The sequence below is a fragment of the Panulirus ornatus genome, chromosome 33 (genome assembly GCF_036320965.1).
Source record: "Panulirus ornatus isolate Po-2019 chromosome 33, ASM3632096v1, whole genome shotgun sequence".
Taxonomy (NCBI): Eukaryota; Metazoa; Arthropoda; class Malacostraca; order Decapoda; family Palinuridae; genus Panulirus; species Panulirus ornatus.
In genome coordinates this window covers 15,782,407-15,800,467 of record NC_092256.1, presented here as the reverse complement: position 1 = coordinate 15,800,467, position 18,061 = coordinate 15,782,407, and the positions used below count along the sequence as shown (strand labels likewise).

Here is an 18,061-nt window from a genome sequence, read left to right as displayed (position 1 = left end):
TTGTGCTATAGCATCATGATTTTAATTAGAACATTTAAGAAGATGAGAAAGATGTGGAGCTGTTGATGTACACACATAAAGCTGACCCATGGTGAAATAAAATGGATACTTTCACAGTTAATTGTGCAGATGATGCTGTTCCGATAGCTCATGTATGCAGAAGGAAGCCATTCAAAGTGCATGCAAGGAAGAGCAAAGCGCTTGAGTTGAGCAGGAAGTGAATAGTAACATAGCTCAATAGACAAGATTTAGTTGTTGATAAGTTTATGTCCTCGTACGTGATGGGCAGAAACAATGATGAAGAGAAAGTTGAAAATGAGAAGAGAACCCTGCAAGGGAGATTGAAATGAAGGTGCAGTGAGAGCGCTGATAACATGGAGCCTTTAAGTGGCGTGTGCTTAAGAACCTTGCATGCCATACCCCAATATCTTGATGCAAAAGTCTTTGTAGGTCAACGCACCAGAAGACGAGACCAAGGGAGGTTGAAATGGAGGTGCAGCGAGAGCTCTGATAAAATGGAGCCTTTAAGTGGCGTGTGCTTAAGAACCTTGCATGCCATACCTCAATATATAGATGCAAAGGTCTTTGTAGGTCCACGTACCAGAAGACGAGAACAGACGAGACTGGTTACATCACGTAGTATATACGGAATTAGGAGGCCAAGGCAGGAGATATGATTTTTTAGTCTGTATATACGGTGCATGATCAATGCTAGTCTGGTAGATGAGGTACTACATGAAAGCACAGAGTTGGAAGCAAGACGAGATGGACCGCGAGAGAGATGGACGGATGCAGGCAGTGAGCTGTTTGGACGAGAGGTATAGCAGAGGAGGATGTCAGAGGAATAGCTCTTGTTTGTGTGCAGTGATGGGGCATATATATATATATATATATATATATATATATATATATATATATATATATATATATATATATATATATATATATGAACAAACACTCATGCATCAAAAAGGATCAAAAATAGATTCTCGTCGAATAATAGATTTACTCAGCAGACAATAGACATTACAATAGACAGAATGTGAAAGAAGATAATGCCTATTTTACATTACCTTTTGTAATATGCACTCATAATATCGTGAAGATAATCCCTCATTTTTTACAGTTCAACTTGCATTACACAATAAACAAATATAAATCATGAATATTAATACTCATGAATTCCCAGTAGTTTTAGAACAGAAATTACAGTTGTCAGGAAATGGAAAATATCAACACTGAAAACAAAGTAGCGAAGAATAAGGATAAAAAATTCAAATACGTCAGAAGTTAGAGAAAAATAGAAAAAATATACACAGTTTGATTGTTCTTTTGGAAAAATATTGATCCTGAGGTTAGATTCAAAGCGCTGTGGATGAGTATTTAATGTAAGACATCATAAAACATGTTAAAAAAGATAAGGATGTTTCCATCATATTCTATCTTATATCAACGATAAAGACATGATTTCGAAAAAGATATCAGAACATACTTAACAAGAAGTAAACAGTTCTAGAAACATGGAGAGATAGAAGACTATTTTCCTAAGGTAGTATTACAAACACATATTTTGAGGAACACAAAAATGCATACTGAAGGATTACGTTAATGGTCGAGGATCCGAAGGTTTCCCGATACGATTTTGTTTTCCAAAATGGCGCCTGTGGGTATGTCAATACGGTCGCCGTGATTGGCGATGATGATGACGGTTCCCTGAAACATAACTCAGGGTTAGACTAATGGCTCTGTCCACCTGAGGTCACGGAAGATGGGGGTGTGGATTATGCTCACATTTCACCAGAATTTATTGGTTATATCAGGTTACACACACACACACACACAGCCACTTTCACCGGGTGGGACTATAGGTTAATGAGATGTGTGGTGATGTTCTGTGTATGTCTGTGTGAGGTGGAATACACTTGAATGTTCGTCTGACTGAGATGCATGGAGGACAGCTAGGGAGAAGGTGATCAGCGTCTTCTGAATAGAATCAATTGCACCTGTCCTCCACTGATATGGTGACCAGAACACACAGGAGAAAATGTCACACGTACATGCCTGGGGAGTAAAGTTTCTGACGACTGCATGTCTGATGAGGTTGAATTTACGAGTGGGTTGGGAAGGCATTTCTCTCGTTCTGGTCGAGTCATTGCTGCGTGTATATTGGGGAGGCGTTTGTCTAGTTCTGGTCGAGTCATTGCTGCGTGTATGTACCGAGTCAATGTCACGTTTGTTGGGAGAGGAGAGGAGAGGAGGAGGAGGAGGAGGAGGGAGATCTGTGAACACAGACTGCTGAAGTGTGAAGCAGACGTATGGTTTTTTTTTTCTTTCTAGTCTGGTCAGTGGTTGGTTGTGGTACGCGATGTATAATCATGTATATATGCTTTCACACATATGGAGATATATACATATATATATATATAAACAAAAATCTATGTGTAAACATTATGTAGTGTATACACACAAAGAGCAGAAATGTATATTTACACACAGACAAACATTATCGTCTCTTTCACTTCCCTCTCCATACCCTCTTATCCCACTATCCACCCCCCCTCCCCTCCCCCCCCCATTCATCCCCTCATCCTTCCTCCCCCACTCACCCACCCACAACCCATCCCAACCCTCCTCCTCCCCCTTTCTACCTTAAGGACGACGCCCTTGCCGAAGGTCACGTCGCCAGAGACGGCCAAGTGGTCCAACTCCAGCATGTCCGGGATGGCCGCGAACCTCTTCAAGAAGTCCTGCGGGCAAGAGAGTGGTATAATTGGATGTTCAGGGCGAGATAGTGGTTATGACGTGATGCGTAAGGCAAGGCAGTGGTGGGGAGACAAGCCCAGTGTCTTCTCAAGGGGCAAGACAAGGGTATAATGTTTAGGATAAGGTGAAGGGGAATTACCAAACCTATGCTTTTCTATGGGGCAAGACATGGGTATAATCAGGCGTTCGGTTCAAGACAGGAGGATACTTAGACAAATGCCTGCATAAACGTAGGAGACATTACGACGCTGTGGGTCGCGTTGGTATGAGGCATTTCCTCCTGCCTTTTCCGACGAGTCAAAGAGGCCCCCCCCTGCCGGGCCTCCCTGCCTAAATCGACTAATAATTCGAAATATCGTCGAGGGCGAAGCTTAACGTTTATGTAAAGGAAGGATTTTCAGAGAGAGAGAGAGAGAGAGAGAGAGAGAGAGAGAGAGAGAGAGAGAGAGAGGACTTGCCTTGACTTTGCCGAACTGGGAGCCGAGCTTAACGAGAGGCGTGGTGTCGAACATACGCTGGGGGGACATGGTCAGCGTGCCTTGCCTGAGCGTGTACAGGTTACTCATCACCAGCAGGAGGTCGTCCGTCTTCTTCACCGGCAGGAACCGAGATCGAGGCACGTTGATCCCTGCAACAGTGACATGAAGCTTTTAACCTAGAACTAAGAGGTACTTATACTCGCAAAGCTCATGCATCTTAATCAATAGCCAAACGTCTTGGAGCCTCATAGTTAAGAGATAACCGTGCTTAGAGACATCGTCATACCGTCCTAATAGTCGCGAAAAAGCTACCAGAAGAGATGCTTAGACCAGAGGCATTCCATTCAGATGGCTGACATCAGCAACACCAAGGGATAGGATCTGGTACCACTGAGACGACAGAGAACACTTGTACAGCGCCCCTTGGCTTTTGGGAAACATGTTATGTAGCTTTTACTCTCTAGGGTTTCCTAGACAGAATGGGGAACATGATTATGCCCAACCTCTTAAAAATTATTCCTAAGCTGAGTTGTACTTTCTGAAATCTATGTGAGATTGAGAAAGAGATGATGGCAGAAACAGTTTTTTTTCCGTGCTGACCAAAACAAGCAACTGCTTCCCCTTCGAGATGCTGTACAGGTCTGATTCAAGAAAGGAAATATGTTCAGTGCGAGAAAAGGAACGAGTTAAGATTAGCGTAAGGAGAGAGGAGTAGATGTGTGTTGTGATCCTGTGATCCTGTGATCACATGATGATAATAGAAGATCCTTTATAGAGATGAGAAAGAGAGTGGACGATAGGATAGAACCCTGAGGAACACAACTGTTGACAAAATAAGAATAAGATATGGGATCTAACCCTTCTCTAACACCTTCCTAGGAACGTAACAGCTTCTTGAAGTCACAATAAACACACAGCCCCTTCCCTCATCATCCACGTGGGATTCTAACACACCTTTCCCAGTCTAGTGACCCACCATCTGACATACGCAGGCGAGCCAATAATAGCATCACCATCACCACCCCCCAAACACTTACCAAGGGCGTTGGGGAAGCTCTTGACAGCGGCGCCGACGGCCTGTTCAAGCTGGATGACGTTGAGGCCATTGTCAAGTGTCTTGTTGTTGATTATCACCTCCATGTCCATGGTGCCCCCCACCACCACCTCCTGCATCGCTGCCCAGGGGAGGAAGGAGGGAGAGAGAAAGATGAGGGTGTAAAGAGTGAATGTCGGATCACAAGTAGCAAAAAGAGCAAAGCCTAAAAAAGAAAAAACTAACTGATATTCAGCAATTGCTCATGCATACAGTTTTACAAGGGAAACTAGAACTGAATTAAGTGGCAAAGAAATCTTTTTATTGTGAAGGAATTTAGAATATACAATTACCATCATTTTATCCTTACTGACATATATCTATCTTTTCTAGCATTTTCTTTTAAAAGGGTAAGAAATAAACTGTCGATAAAGAATGGAAAATGGTGAAAATTAAGACGAAAACTTAAAAACTGAAAATATATACCAAACTGAATCATCAATGTTGCATTAATTAAAAGTCACATCCACATTCATCGATGATTTTTCAGGATAAACGAATTTCGTTTAAGGATTATATCCTCGTTTGACAATAGAATGTTCAACGAGCTCTCCAAAGTCAGACGACCAAATGCACGCAAAGAGGTTAACAGTCTCTCTCTCTCTCTCTCTCTCTCTCTCTCTCTCTCTCTCTCTCTCTCTCTGCTACCTACCACTCAGCTTGATCCACAGGTTGTTCGTGTTGAAGATCTTGAAGGTTTTGACGGACTTGAAGTCGTCAACGTGGTCCTTCGGCACCTGGGCGATCTCCAGCAGCCTCAGCTGGTTCTCGTACGTGATCAGCGTTCCTCCCTGCCAACGACTAGAGACTATGTCATCTACTCCACAGGAAGAACTGTTAGAATGCAGTATCGTACATGAAGAGTAAAGCGACAGTTAGACTCTGAAGAGTAAAGAGATAGTTAGACTCTATGTAGTTTTTCAAGGAATAGTTGAGTCATTAGATGGCTTATCTACAAAGAATAATGAACATTTAATCGCATCTGATGTCTTTGGTTATGTAGTAATCTGAGCATGCGCAGCAAGTGGCTAAAAGACAACATTTTCGTCAAGGATCCTCAAACACAGATGCAAATTCAAGTCTCATTTTTCTCTCTTCCTTTTTTCTCTTTTCTTTGCTAACGTTGTTAATCCTATTCTAGTGTAATGACCTTATTCTAGTTTAATGTGGGTTGAACTAAGCCTCAATTAAGATTACCATGGTTACGTGGAATTCCCTTGAATCCACGTGAATCTGACCACATCAGGTCTTACCAGAGTCTCATATGACATATTTCTGACCCGTTTTTATCTCATGTATTCTCCCTCTGAGACTGAATTCACACCTGATATGCAAATGGCCTCACCTTCCTCACAATTATCCTAACAGATTCTTCCTGTACCATCCCTGATGATCCAATTGACTTCATGCAATCTCACCTTGACTTCACGTTCCACTAGTAACTATATTTTGACTTCAATTGACCTCAGTTTGATCCTTGACCTTAATTTGACTACACTACATATACCTCACCTTCACCTTCCATTGCCTTCATAAAGTTACCCTCCCTCCATCAGAATAGCTTAAGAATCTAAAATGTTATTACTGTCCTCCAGCAGATAACCTCATCATAGACCATCATGTCCTTTGTTATCTACCCTCTGCATGTACAGTCCTCAAATAGATAACTTCGTCATAGACCATCATGTCCTCTGTTATCTGTCATCCAACAGATAACCTCATCATAGACCTTTAGTTTACTATCTGGCGTTCGCTCGCACAGCCATGAACCCACTAAGTTCAGAAGTCTTTGACCTCCTGTGACCTTACCTTGACATCAGCCTTGGTCTTGTCGGTAACCTCCATCAGAAACTGGCAATGGCCTGGACTCCGGCCTCCCAGTAGGAAGTTGAGAATGTTCAGGTCAACGGTGGCGCCAAGATTATCAATGTTGCTCACGAAGACATACTCCTTGCCCTGTTGGAAGTCAGTGATGCAACGTTATCTGGATATAAGGGATTGTTTTCATCCACGGATTGGATCAAAATAGAATGGACCTACGTTGGGAAAAGTACATATTGTTATCAATATCATATACTGTCACTTGAGGCGGGAGTGATAATTCCAACCTATATCAACAATACGTATTGCAAGTGAATTACAACAGTATGGCTCTTAAAGCTAAAAGGAATTACAACAATATGGCCCTCAAAACTAAATGGAATTACAACAGTATGGTTCTTAAAGCTAAATGGAATTACAACAGTATGGCTCTCAAAGCGAAATGGAATTACAACAGTATGGCTCTCAAAGTTAAATGGAATTACAACAGTATGGCTTTCAAAGCTAAATGGACATTCTCTAAACGTTCTGTTCATGTGATCTCTCAATGAGTTGATGGTTTTCTTTATCTACGTGTTTCTTGGTAGGTTAATATGTTTCTCTACACCCTATGAAGAATTATAAGTTATATTACAAACACACACACACACACACACACACACACACACACACACACACACACACACACACAACTGTCAGTAAGATACTTGTTTATCTGTTTCAAGTAGGCACCTGATCTGTTGAGTAAATGGTAAGTACAAGTACACTTATAGGAATGACAAATGACTACCACACTAGGATGATAGGAATTAAGTTCATGAATCACTGAATGATGAATGCTATCCAGATTGAGATGTCTGTACATTTGTAAGCATATGGTACATTTTGCATCTGAAGACGTGCACTTGAATGTGCACATGATATGTATACGTATATAAACGTTTGGTGTTTAACAATAGACGAATGAGTATAACCAGACTCCACCTTCACTTGGTTGCACCACGAGTGACAAATCACCTACAGCGAGGCTATACCATCATCAATGGAGTCCACCATCGCTTCCTTACTTCTAATTGCAGCGCAGCCCCGAAGCTGCAGGAAGCCCATAAAAGAGGTTATGGAATATGATGATAAAGTCTGATGATGGTGATATGAAGGTATGTACTGTAGCCTACCACTTCGCTCACCTGCTTGATGAAGTGTTCCAAAAGTCCAGAGTTATGGAAGGACTGATAGAAGTCTCCGTGTCCAGGAGGGTACCATCTGTTGGTAGGGTATTCCAGTGAAAAGATCTGATCTCTAAATATCGCCAGGTTGAAGAATCTGACCTCTTAATCATCACCATCATTTGCAGTTCAACAGTCTGTCTGGATTCTGTGATCGACAGTATTTGATAACAGTAGTCTATTAGTGGTCAAGCCTTTTAGTGGAGTCAGGATTTTCATCCCTGTATGACCGAGGTCAAGTTTTTATCTGGTTCCCTTGAGTACGACGGATAACGACCCTCGGGTAAGATGACCGAGGGTACAAATGTCGCGACTTTATAGCCAAAGGGTTTCTCTTTTACAGCTGTGCTCAAAGGTCGTCCCATCGTGCTCAAGGGTCGTATCAGTATACTCAAGAGGTCAGGACTGTATATCTAATTATCAAGCTAACATTTCCTCACTGAGGAAGATTAAATTTCAGAGCAATTACGAGGGAGGGCCCCGTGATCCCAAAAATATGTTACACGAAGCTATGATAAGTTTTAGAGAGAGAGAGAGAGAGAGAGAGAGAGAGAGAGAGAGAGAGAGAGAGAGAGAGAGAGAGAGAGAGAGAGAGAGAGAGAGAGAGAGAGAAATTACGAAGGAGGCCCCAAAATATGTTACACGAAGATATGATAAGGAGAGGAGAGAGTTTTAGAGAGAGAGAGTTCTAGAGAGAGAGAGTTCTAGAGAGAGAGTTCTAGAGAGAGAGAGAGAGAGAGATAACTCACCCCTCCAGGTTGTCCTCCGTGGTACAGGTCTTGGCGATGGGCATGAGGGACTCCTTGTTAATCCTTGGGTAGCGGGACTGGTTGAAGGTGTAGGTCTTCACCTGTCGGTGGCACAAGAGAGAGAGGTCGGTCAAGTATTGTGGAAGAACGTCTTGACCCCGATAAAAAAGGGCACAGACGGGGCCAAGATACTGAAAGCTGGATATGTTCTTCTCATTTTTCCTTGACTCAAAACTATTTCCATGAATTCTAAAGCACAATTTATTATAGCAACATCTAAACGAAATGTAGCAATTGATGATTAATGGAGTATACTGTCGACATGTGGCTTAATCTGGACGCCTGGCACGCCCTTAGGGGAATGCCATTGCGTGACCTGTGCTGACCTGGAATCCCTGATATTTACGGATGACCTTCTGCGTGTCCTCGTCGGTATTGAAGGAGTTCATGAGCACCAGAGGCACGCTGGAGCCATACCTCTTGTTCAGGTGCTGGGGTGAAAATAGACGAAAAAAGGATGAAACATATACAGATGTATCCATACACATACACATAATTACATATAAGCATATACTTTATCACTGGTGTCAGGGCTGACAAAAACAGTTCTCTTCGTATCCTAGAGGTCAAAGGTTTAATTACCATCAGTTTAGACCCACAAATAGAAAAAGAAATGCTTCATTTGCTTGGGATATATAAACTTTCCACTTTCGGAAGTTGGATCTATACAGCTCAATGATAATAATCTGTACATTAACGATAATATTCTCACAACAACAAACAGATATCCTGTTCGCATCAATGAAAACTCTTGGCTGTGATGATAATAGCGTTCCTTTATATACATGTACCTTCAAACACCCTTCAATAGTCATGATCGATTACTTCTTTTAAAACCACAAAGTCAGTTCCAGACCATTGCTCAAGAATTTCACGTTTTTCCAGTTTCTGAATGCAGATCCATAACCATCTTTTAACTCCTTGGAAGTTAAGGCTTTTCCAAGTCGAGTCTCGAGACCCAAATGAAATTCTGCTGGGTATTAAGGCTTTTTTCAGGTTTAGGGTAAAATCCGCAAAGCTATCTTGCACTCTAAGTCTTTCCAGATCTTCAATCCAGACCCACACCAACTTTAGTACGCTAGATGGTAATTTGTCTTAAACTATAAGAATGAAGCCGGCATCATTTTTTAGAATTTCAAGTATCAGTTGATTAAGAATCCAGACCCACTTTCTCCTTACGATTCTGGAAAAATAAGTATTAGATTTTGGATCTTTCCAGGCGGTAAGTTCTAAGCCACACGTCCCGCTTTTGATTATTTCTTTTCAGGCAGATGATTTGGATCCGCAAGCCACATGAATGAAGCAGAATTAAACCTTTGATCTTCAATACCAAAGGTCTAGACTAAAACTCACCTCTTTATAAATCATGTTTGAGACCTTTCAGAGTCAAAGATGTCTAGGTTGACGCCTACCTCAATTTGCTGGACGGTGAGATCCAGGAAGGTGAGGTCTGAGCGGACGGGGATGATGGACTTGGGGCCCTGGCAACCCATGGAAGTCCCAAGACCCCCGTTGAGCTTGACGACCACCAACTTGTCCAGCAAGTTCTTCACGACGCTTGGCTCCGGCCCATCCAGCTCAGAGTACATACAGACCTGCAGACGAAGAGATTAGTTCATGCTCATTCGGGAAAAGGTTTCAGAAGTGTCATCTGCTGATGATTTAGAGGGAATTGAATTCCAGTGAACTGGCGAAAGACAATTGGAAGAACTGGGTAGGTGTATGGCCTGCATGCCATTTTCCTGGAAGCTTCCATACAGGATACCTTCCACAGCCATTGGATTTATTGTAATGTGACACCCTAGTTGAAGGTCTGGTTATGACAACGAACATCTTACATAATCGAGGGCTAAACTTAAACAAATGGCTCGTGGTCAACTGTATCTATAAGAGCAAATCCCACTTTTCTTGTGGTTTGTTAAGATCATTAAGCACCTTTACTCAGCACTCAGCATATGATCTGGACTTTGGAAATCTAAACAACAGTGTTCTCTAACATGAAACAAAATAGACAGTGTCAATTCGTACTTGATTATTGCCACACAAGTGTCTAAAGGCTTTATACTTCCTATTTCCTCTTTCAAGGTCGAAATTAGTGTAAAATGCAACCAAACTTCACCTGGATTAGGTTGGGCCAGATTTTTCACTAACATACACACCACAAAGTCAACCCCTACCCCCGTCAACTCACCGCTTCCTTCTCAAGCTTCCCGATCTTACTCCACTCGACGGAGGGTCCAGACTCGTTGATGAAGCGGCTGAAGAGCTTCTCAAACCCTTCGAAGTCCAACTTCGTGGTTTCCATCATGTGGTAAGGGCAGGTGTGCAGTAGCTTCTGCAGATCCTGAGCCAGCTGTTCCTGGGCGTCCCGCTTCGTCAGGTTTTCAAACTCAGCTGACGGACGCCGATGGTGGCCAAACACCTGTCAGAGAGAGAGAGAGAGAGAGAGAGAGAGAGAGAGAGAGAGAGAGAGAGAGAGAGAGAGAGAGAGAGAGAAACTTTATTCTTGGGTTTGTCTTGCCGTTGATATAACCTGTCTCCAATGTTAATAACGTTATTTAGTGTGTAATTAAACAAGCATCATTCTACAACCCATGTTCTCATGATAGTATGATGGAAGGACAGATAATAGAAGGCCTGATGGTCTATGACCAGGATAGTAGTAGTAGTAGTAGTAGTAGTAGTATTAGTAGTAGTAGTAGTAGTAATGCTAGTAGTAGTAGTAGTAGTAGTAGTAGTAATGCTGATAGTAGTAGTAGTGGTAATGTTGATAGTAGTAGTAGTAGTAGTAGTAGTAGTAGTAGTAGTAATGATGATAGTAGTAGTAGTATCCTAATTCCTAATTTATATAGTTGATGGAAACAACATTAAGGCAGTATCAATAGCGTTATCTCTAGAGGATATTTAGGGACAAATTCAAGTGCATTATCTCTATTATCTCTGCGTATCCTAATACCTTATCTTTCGTTTCTACCATGTCTCTGAGGGGATGGATAGCCTCCCCATCGCTAGTTTGGAAAGAAATTTGTTCTATGATCAATCTGATGCTCGTAATGAAAATAGAAAATAGAATAAAAGAATAATTTTTCTATTTTGTTTTCTCGACCAAATTGTTCTATTCTATTTTGTCCTACGATTTTTGCTCTGAAATCCATATTTGCAACTGGAACTAATCATTTAAGTCTCCCTCTATCTCAGTTGTCACTGTCATGCTCTGCCTTAGTTAAAAGTAATTTTACTTAGTAACGAATCGTCCACTAGACATTTCCCAACTTAAATGACCCATGATCAGGCCAAAGAAAAATATAGATTGCCAGTTATGTATGGTAATGATCTGACAATTAAGCAAAAGTTCAGAGTAAATATTGACGACCAAATGAGTGGGAAAACGTATCATGCTTCAGCTGAAATAAAATAAGAGCTTTATTGTTGAAGTGAGGTAAGTACGATTATGATTTTTACTGATGGGGATGGATGATGGTGTCCTTCTGTAAAGAAAATTTAGACAGATAATAAGAGAAAAACAAGTTCCTAATTTGGACTGAGAGATCTTACTGTGCCACATATGGGTGCCTCCAGGATGGAGCAAGAAGGAACATTTGCATAACCGTAATATTCCACCTAAAGATGCAACCATTACACATTAATCCTCACATTTACTTGAATGGAATCAAACTACATCAATAATTCTCATTACAACTATAAATCTGTGTGGTTGTGTTGAAGCACACACATACCACATGTTCTTTTATTCTGTTCACTTACGTTGTAAAAGCTGTTTCTCTCACATGTGGCTGTTGCCTCTGTGATGTGTAGCAGAACCATGTGCACCTGTGGCTCAGCAGACCTCACTGGTACTGAACCATGACTGAAGTTCAACTTACCTCGTCGTAAAGGTCGAAATTTCGAGGCATAGAGGATGGAATCTGTGGTGCAGCCATGTTAAGGGGTGGTGCAGGAGACCAGCCGAAGAATATGAACAGCAGTAGCAGCAGCAAAGAACAGCAGGAGCAACGCCGGTAACAGCACTCACAGGTACCGGAGAACCGGTAACAGTTACAGCATCAACACCAACACACAGAGAGAGACAGACCAGAGCAAATGCAACACTTGTGGCCCCGGACAGCTACGCACCAACACCTGCAGTAGTAACGTCAGGTGTTTAGTCCTCTCGAGCATATTATCTTATCATATCTTTATCTCGGTGGCTGAGGAAGACGTCAGTCTCTCTCTCTCTCTCTCTCTCTCTCTCTCTCTCTCTCTCTCTCTCTCTCTCTCTCTCTCTCTCTCAACGTTTACTATCTACCGCCTTACCTAGCTTTTTGTCTCATGCATTATCTTTTTTTTTTTTCACGCGCGTTGCATACACCTCACGCCTTTATCTGTCCGAGGACCGTGGGTCATACATAAGTCAGCACAGTACCTTTCTATTATCCACTGACACTAAACCGGGCACTGATTATCGACTATCTATTTTTCATACTTGCTTATACATACAAAACCTTTTTTCCCCATTTTTTCTACCCTTAAGCACGACGGCACGGCCCTTGCGCACGATGTGTATATCTCTGAGCAGGACGGTACAACCTTTGAGCACCAAGGTACGGCATTAGAGCACGACGGTGCGACCTTAAAGCACGAGGATATGGCAGATGAGCACGACGGTACGGCACTTGAGTACGACGGTCTCGGTTGAGCACGTCGGTACGGCACTTGAACACAACGGTACGACCTGAAAACACCAGGGCACGGCAATTGAATACGACGGTACCATTGAGCACGTCAGCACAGCACTTGAGCACGACGGTACGGCTCTTGAGCACGACGGTACGGCATTTGAGCACGTGGGTACGGCACTTGAGCACGACGTCGGTAGAAACCTTCAGGTGGTGGTGAATGTCTGGTTATGTCTAACCTGAACCCTCAGAGGCCTAGCGAGCGTAACGAGGAGTCGAACCTTAGTGCTTCAAGTGTTGTACCGTGAAGACTCAAAGGACTAAAGAGAAACAAACATATTACTATTCTGTTCGCAGATAGTGGCGGTGATTGCGGCTGATTACAGTCTGGCTCCATGAACCGAAGTGATAGAGGAGAGATAATAGGTGGGGTCACTATGGCCTATGAAGCCTTTGGTTCAACTCCCGCCTCTCCGTTAACGAACTAGATGAATCACTAATTCAGCCACTAGATTAATCATTCATGAACTCGAATCATTAGTTGATTAGTCAACTAATGAGTCATTTCTCTCATTGGTAAGAGCAGAGAGAGAGAGAGAGAGAGAGAGAGAGAGACATGGAAATGAACGAAATGAATGATCAGTGAAGCACCGAAGTCATTGCTCCACAGGTTTTCCCCAGCGTCGTAAGGTGCGCGCTGCTCAAAACGAGTCGAACCGGTTTCGCTCACGAAGGCTTCGTCGTTTTTTCACTGAATCTTATAAAAGAAATACAAGAAAATGGTGTGTTCACCGTGACTGAAGATTTATCAAGATGAGAGATGAGGTGTCCCTCTGTAATACTGAGCTCCAGTGTATGAAAATTGAGGTTCGACGAGGATGGGATTCGAACCCACGCAGGGAGACCCTATTGGATTAGCAGTCCAACGCCTTAACCACTCGGCCACCTCGTCATATACCACAAGTAAACTTCCTAAACTATCAAACGATCAGAGGGCTTTCCATAACACATATAGTGCAACTACATTGACTACTTGTATGAATGATGAAATACTTTTCTAAGAACTGAAACTAAACACACACACACACACACACACACACACACATAAGAACACAGACATATATATAAACAAATAGACACAGGCACGCATGTATACAAATATGTCAAAATTAATTTGAAACTTTTTTTTTTTTCGGAACAACTGAATAATCAGAGAGCATTTCATTCGTCCCCCCCTTTGGTGACCTCATGTGATGGATCCTGGTGCTTCTAGTAAGCCAGTGGCAAAGAAAATGAAATAGGAAAGAAATCCAACATTACACTACGTAATAGTCTTTGATCTGAGGCCCTTTGAGAGCACCATGGGAGACTCTCTATGTTAGAGACAGCTATATTAGAGACGCTAAATTTTCCCTCTGAACTATAACCAGTATTTACGTGATGCATCATAGCATGAAGCTAAAGACAACTTGCATCATGAACTCAGCTAAGTGCATACGCTAAGGTCCAAAGCATGCTTTTATACAGCCAGTAATCCAGCACCTGGAATCACTATACAGAAGCATTTTCATTCCCCTTTCTACCACTTCCCAGCTGTTGCCTGTCCACAAACCATTGTATTTACGTTTCCAGATACTGCCATGTCTTCTTGGTTCCACGGTCGTTGAAATTAAAACACATAGCTCGTGAATGGTCCCAGAGATCATAAATTTCTATCTGCACACGCAGCTTACACATCCTGGAAAGAGACGTACTGTGAGGAGAGACATGTGGACGTTCGTGTGAGACATGTGTACGTTCGTGAGAGACACGTGGAACGTTCGTGAGAGGCATGTGTATTTCTAGGCTAAACACTGACACCAACAGGCTTGATGGTACCCTTAAACTTCACCTTTTCCTCATCTAGGAACATAGTCACAGTGTTGAGTTCAAATTGGTTCCCCAACGACAATATGTTGGGTGTTCCTTCAGCTGAGACCAAAGAAAACGCAGCAGAGTCGGGTTTCTCAGCGAGGAGTGACGAAGAATTGTTCTCCGTGAGGCAAACAGATTTCAAAACATCGAGACTGCGACGAGGATGGGATTCGAACCCACGCAGGGAGACCCTATTGGATTAGCAGTCCAACGCCTTAACCACTCGGCCACCTCGTCCTGAGAGTCAAAAGGCTGGTTTCTTGTTATGAGTTTATTTAATATGCATAAAAAAGCATATATAAACCACAAATATAGGAACACACACACACACACACACACACACACACACACACACAGCAATAAAACTGAGACTGCAGTCAGCATATGTAAGTTTGACAAGTCGTATGCTAGTCGAAAAAGTTCAAGGGATGGGGTTCCACGAGTGTAGAACTCTATCCTCGTGCCTATATCACACACACACACACACACACACACACAGGCCTGGTGAGGATGCTAGTTTACTATTACCATGTCATGTTTCCAGTCCACCAGAGTTAAAGTCTCGCCTCACATTCGACCTCTTATTTAGCCTAGGACAGAAATAGGAAGTAGCACTCAACACGATTTCGTTTGCACGTCTATAGACGCAGCAGTTATAAGAAATAACATGTTCGAGATTGTCTTAGAATCAGATACTTATAAAGAGAAAAAAACACCGTGATCTCAAGCTTGATTTGGAGAGAAGATAAAGCTGAGTTGCCTTGATGATTATCAAAACCTCGACCTCATTCTCAAACGATTAATTCTTATATAATCTGACGTAGATTCTTTCTTATGAATAAAGTTGTTTTTAAAGAAACGTCGTTAGATTCTTTATGGTTATGCGAAATGCTCCTCGTCAGTGAGATCACCAAAGGACATCGAAGTCAAAGAAATAATCTACTCGACATTTCTCATCTTATCACCGTTAGAGTTCCAGTTATACCTCTCCTTATTGCTGGAATAATTGCTGTAATTACACATGTAGATAACGCCCCACGGCGCATGAGGACTGGGAAATGTTGGGTGGTTGTGATGCAGAGTAATTATCATACGCAAATTACCCAGGGAGAGGCAGGGGCCCAGGAAGCAGGCGGTAATTTGACAAGCGTCTCGCCGACGCAGCTCATATACTGTGGGACTTTTGGAAAGAGCTTCTTCTTCGTTTCTGAAAATGATTTTAAAAGTGCTTAGGGAGACCCACTGCAGGAATCAACATCATCGGTGATATCTTAGAAATAGTTGCAATAGAAACTATCATTATAGTAATATATAGAAGAGAGGCTAGCGTCAAAACATCGACAATACTGGAATCGATAAAAACACCCCAGCAACAAGCAGCATAAGTTGAGGCATTTCAGTCTCTACACTTAACCCAGCTCCTGACAGCGACTCCCTTACTCAGCTGTGCTCATGGATGCAGGTGTTGGTGCAGTTGGGTTTACACCTGTGACGCCTGATGCCAGTGAACATCTCACCTTAGTCACCTCCGCATTGTTCAGAGGTTGACGTGACTGTGCGTAAGTCTTCTCCATAAGAATCGTTGTTGGTTTCCAGCCAAAAAGAAATTTTTGCTATCGAGGATACATCGCTTTTACGCCGATTGTCACGAGGTGCAACTCCGTGTCCATGCCTAAACCTTCAACCCTTTGGTGGAAGATCTGAGAGTAATTATGAAGTGACGTGTTAAGGAATTATGCGTCAAAACACATTTGTGAGAAGTTAATAACTTGGTGCACCTACTGTAAGGAACTCGTATGCATACACGAGATGTGTCTTTGGGAAAATGTAGGGAAAGAGCATCAGTCACACGACAATGTACATATGGAAAATACATGTAAACAAAAGATGATAACCTCCACAACTGTCGTAGGGCGCGTCCACAAGATGGCGTACGTGAGGAACGTTTCGTAAGGGTTGCAAAAAATTCATCCATGATGAAGAATGGTTTCGGCGCATTACCCATAACAGTTAGAGGATGGATGTGAGCGAATGAGGCCTTTGCTCCGTCTCTTCCCTAGCGTTACCTCGTTTCCATGGGAAAGGGCGAACAAGTATGAAAGAAAAAAGAAGCGAAAAAAGAAGACGAAGAATAAAACTCTTAAGTTCGACGGAAATTTATTCATAGTGTCAGGAAACTCTAAGGCTTCGACCCCCATCCGCACCTAATTGTTATTTTTGTCTCCCAGGGAAGGTAGTCCACAAGATGATCATATTAATATATCCTCTGAGACCATACGTAGAGCGAGTGTTACCATGCGATTCCCAGGTAGGGCACAGTTTCTTCAGTTTAGGAAAAAAAAATGTTGAACTGGAAATGGTGAATGTTAAAACTGCCAGAGTTTTATGTTACCCCAACCCATTCCTCTCTCTCTCTCTCTCTCTCTCTCTCTCTCTCTCTCTCTCTCTCTCTCTATATATATATATATATATATATATATATATATATATATATATATATATATAGTTTTTCTTAGTGGATCTGACATACCCTAATGCAACGAAATCTAGTTAAATGCCTCATATCGCTTATATGTCCCAGAAAACACGTAAATTTTATGAGCAAGGTAATCACGATTCATTATATTCAGGCACCTGAAAAACACGAGCGAATGGTAGGTTTAATATAATCCACTATTTGGAAAATATGTATACCGCTGCCCCCCAATAGTTAATTTGCATATTATTTCAATCAATGAATTTAAAACAGAAAAGTGGATGCGGGAAACAGAGGACGCTTTAGGTTACAGAGAACGGTATCCATTTGTCATTTTCTCTCACTCTTTTTCTCTCTCTGTGATTGTCTGATTCTAAAGCACGACGGTAGGATCTGCTAGCCATGTGGTACAACTGCTAAACACAACGGTACGACAGCTGAATAAAAGCCATAGTCCTTTGGCATGATGACATGACATTTGGTCCAAGAGTCGTGTCTACCGCGCTCCAGTGTCGTACCGTTGTGGTCAAGGGTTGTCCCTCCATGCCCAAGGGTCGCACCGTCGTGTTAAAGGGTTATACCTCCACGCTCAAGGGTTGTACCGTCGTGTTCGAGGGTTGTACCTCTGCGCTCAAGGGGTCGTACCGTCATGCACATGGGAATAACTGACTACCTCTCTCGTCCTCCGTCGACGGAAACGCACTAATGGAATTCTCACGCCACGGGACTATTCCCACCGAATAATTTGCATATATTAATAGATATTACATTATCCTGTTACGCCGTATGTGAGCGACGCTCCGT

At 42.3% G+C, this 18,061-nt stretch overlaps 1 protein-coding gene and 2 non-coding genes across 3 annotated transcripts; all 3 read right to left on the bottom strand.

The window, feature by feature from the left end:
- Nucleotides 1-992: 992 nt before the first annotated feature.
- On the bottom strand, nt 993-12,436 carry LOC139759493 (UTP--glucose-1-phosphate uridylyltransferase-like). Its single transcript, XM_071681673.1, has 12 exons — nt 12,076-12,436; nt 10,383-10,613; nt 9,604-9,786; nt 8,518-8,622; nt 8,132-8,232; nt 7,344-7,419; nt 6,145-6,291; nt 4,988-5,126; nt 4,280-4,417; nt 3,222-3,391; nt 2,649-2,747; nt 993-1,713 (listed from the first exon to the last, which is right to left on the bottom strand). Exons 1-12 carry the CDS (start codon nt 12,130-12,132, stop codon nt 1,606-1,608), a joined length of 1,554 nt encoding a protein of 517 aa, XP_071537774.1. The 5' UTR covers nt 12,133-12,436; the 3' UTR covers nt 993-1,605.
- A 1,301-nt stretch (nt 12,437-13,737) lies between these two features.
- TRNAS-GCU (transfer RNA serine (anticodon GCU)) lies at nt 13,738-13,819 on the bottom strand. The gene has a single exon. It is a non-coding gene; the product is annotated as a tRNA-Ser (tRNA).
- Nucleotides 13,820-14,936: 1,117 nt separating this feature from the next.
- Nucleotides 14,937-15,018, bottom strand: TRNAS-GCU (transfer RNA serine (anticodon GCU)). Its single transcript has one exon. It is a non-coding gene; the product is annotated as a tRNA-Ser (tRNA).
- Nucleotides 15,019-18,061: the final 3,043 nt, after the last annotated feature.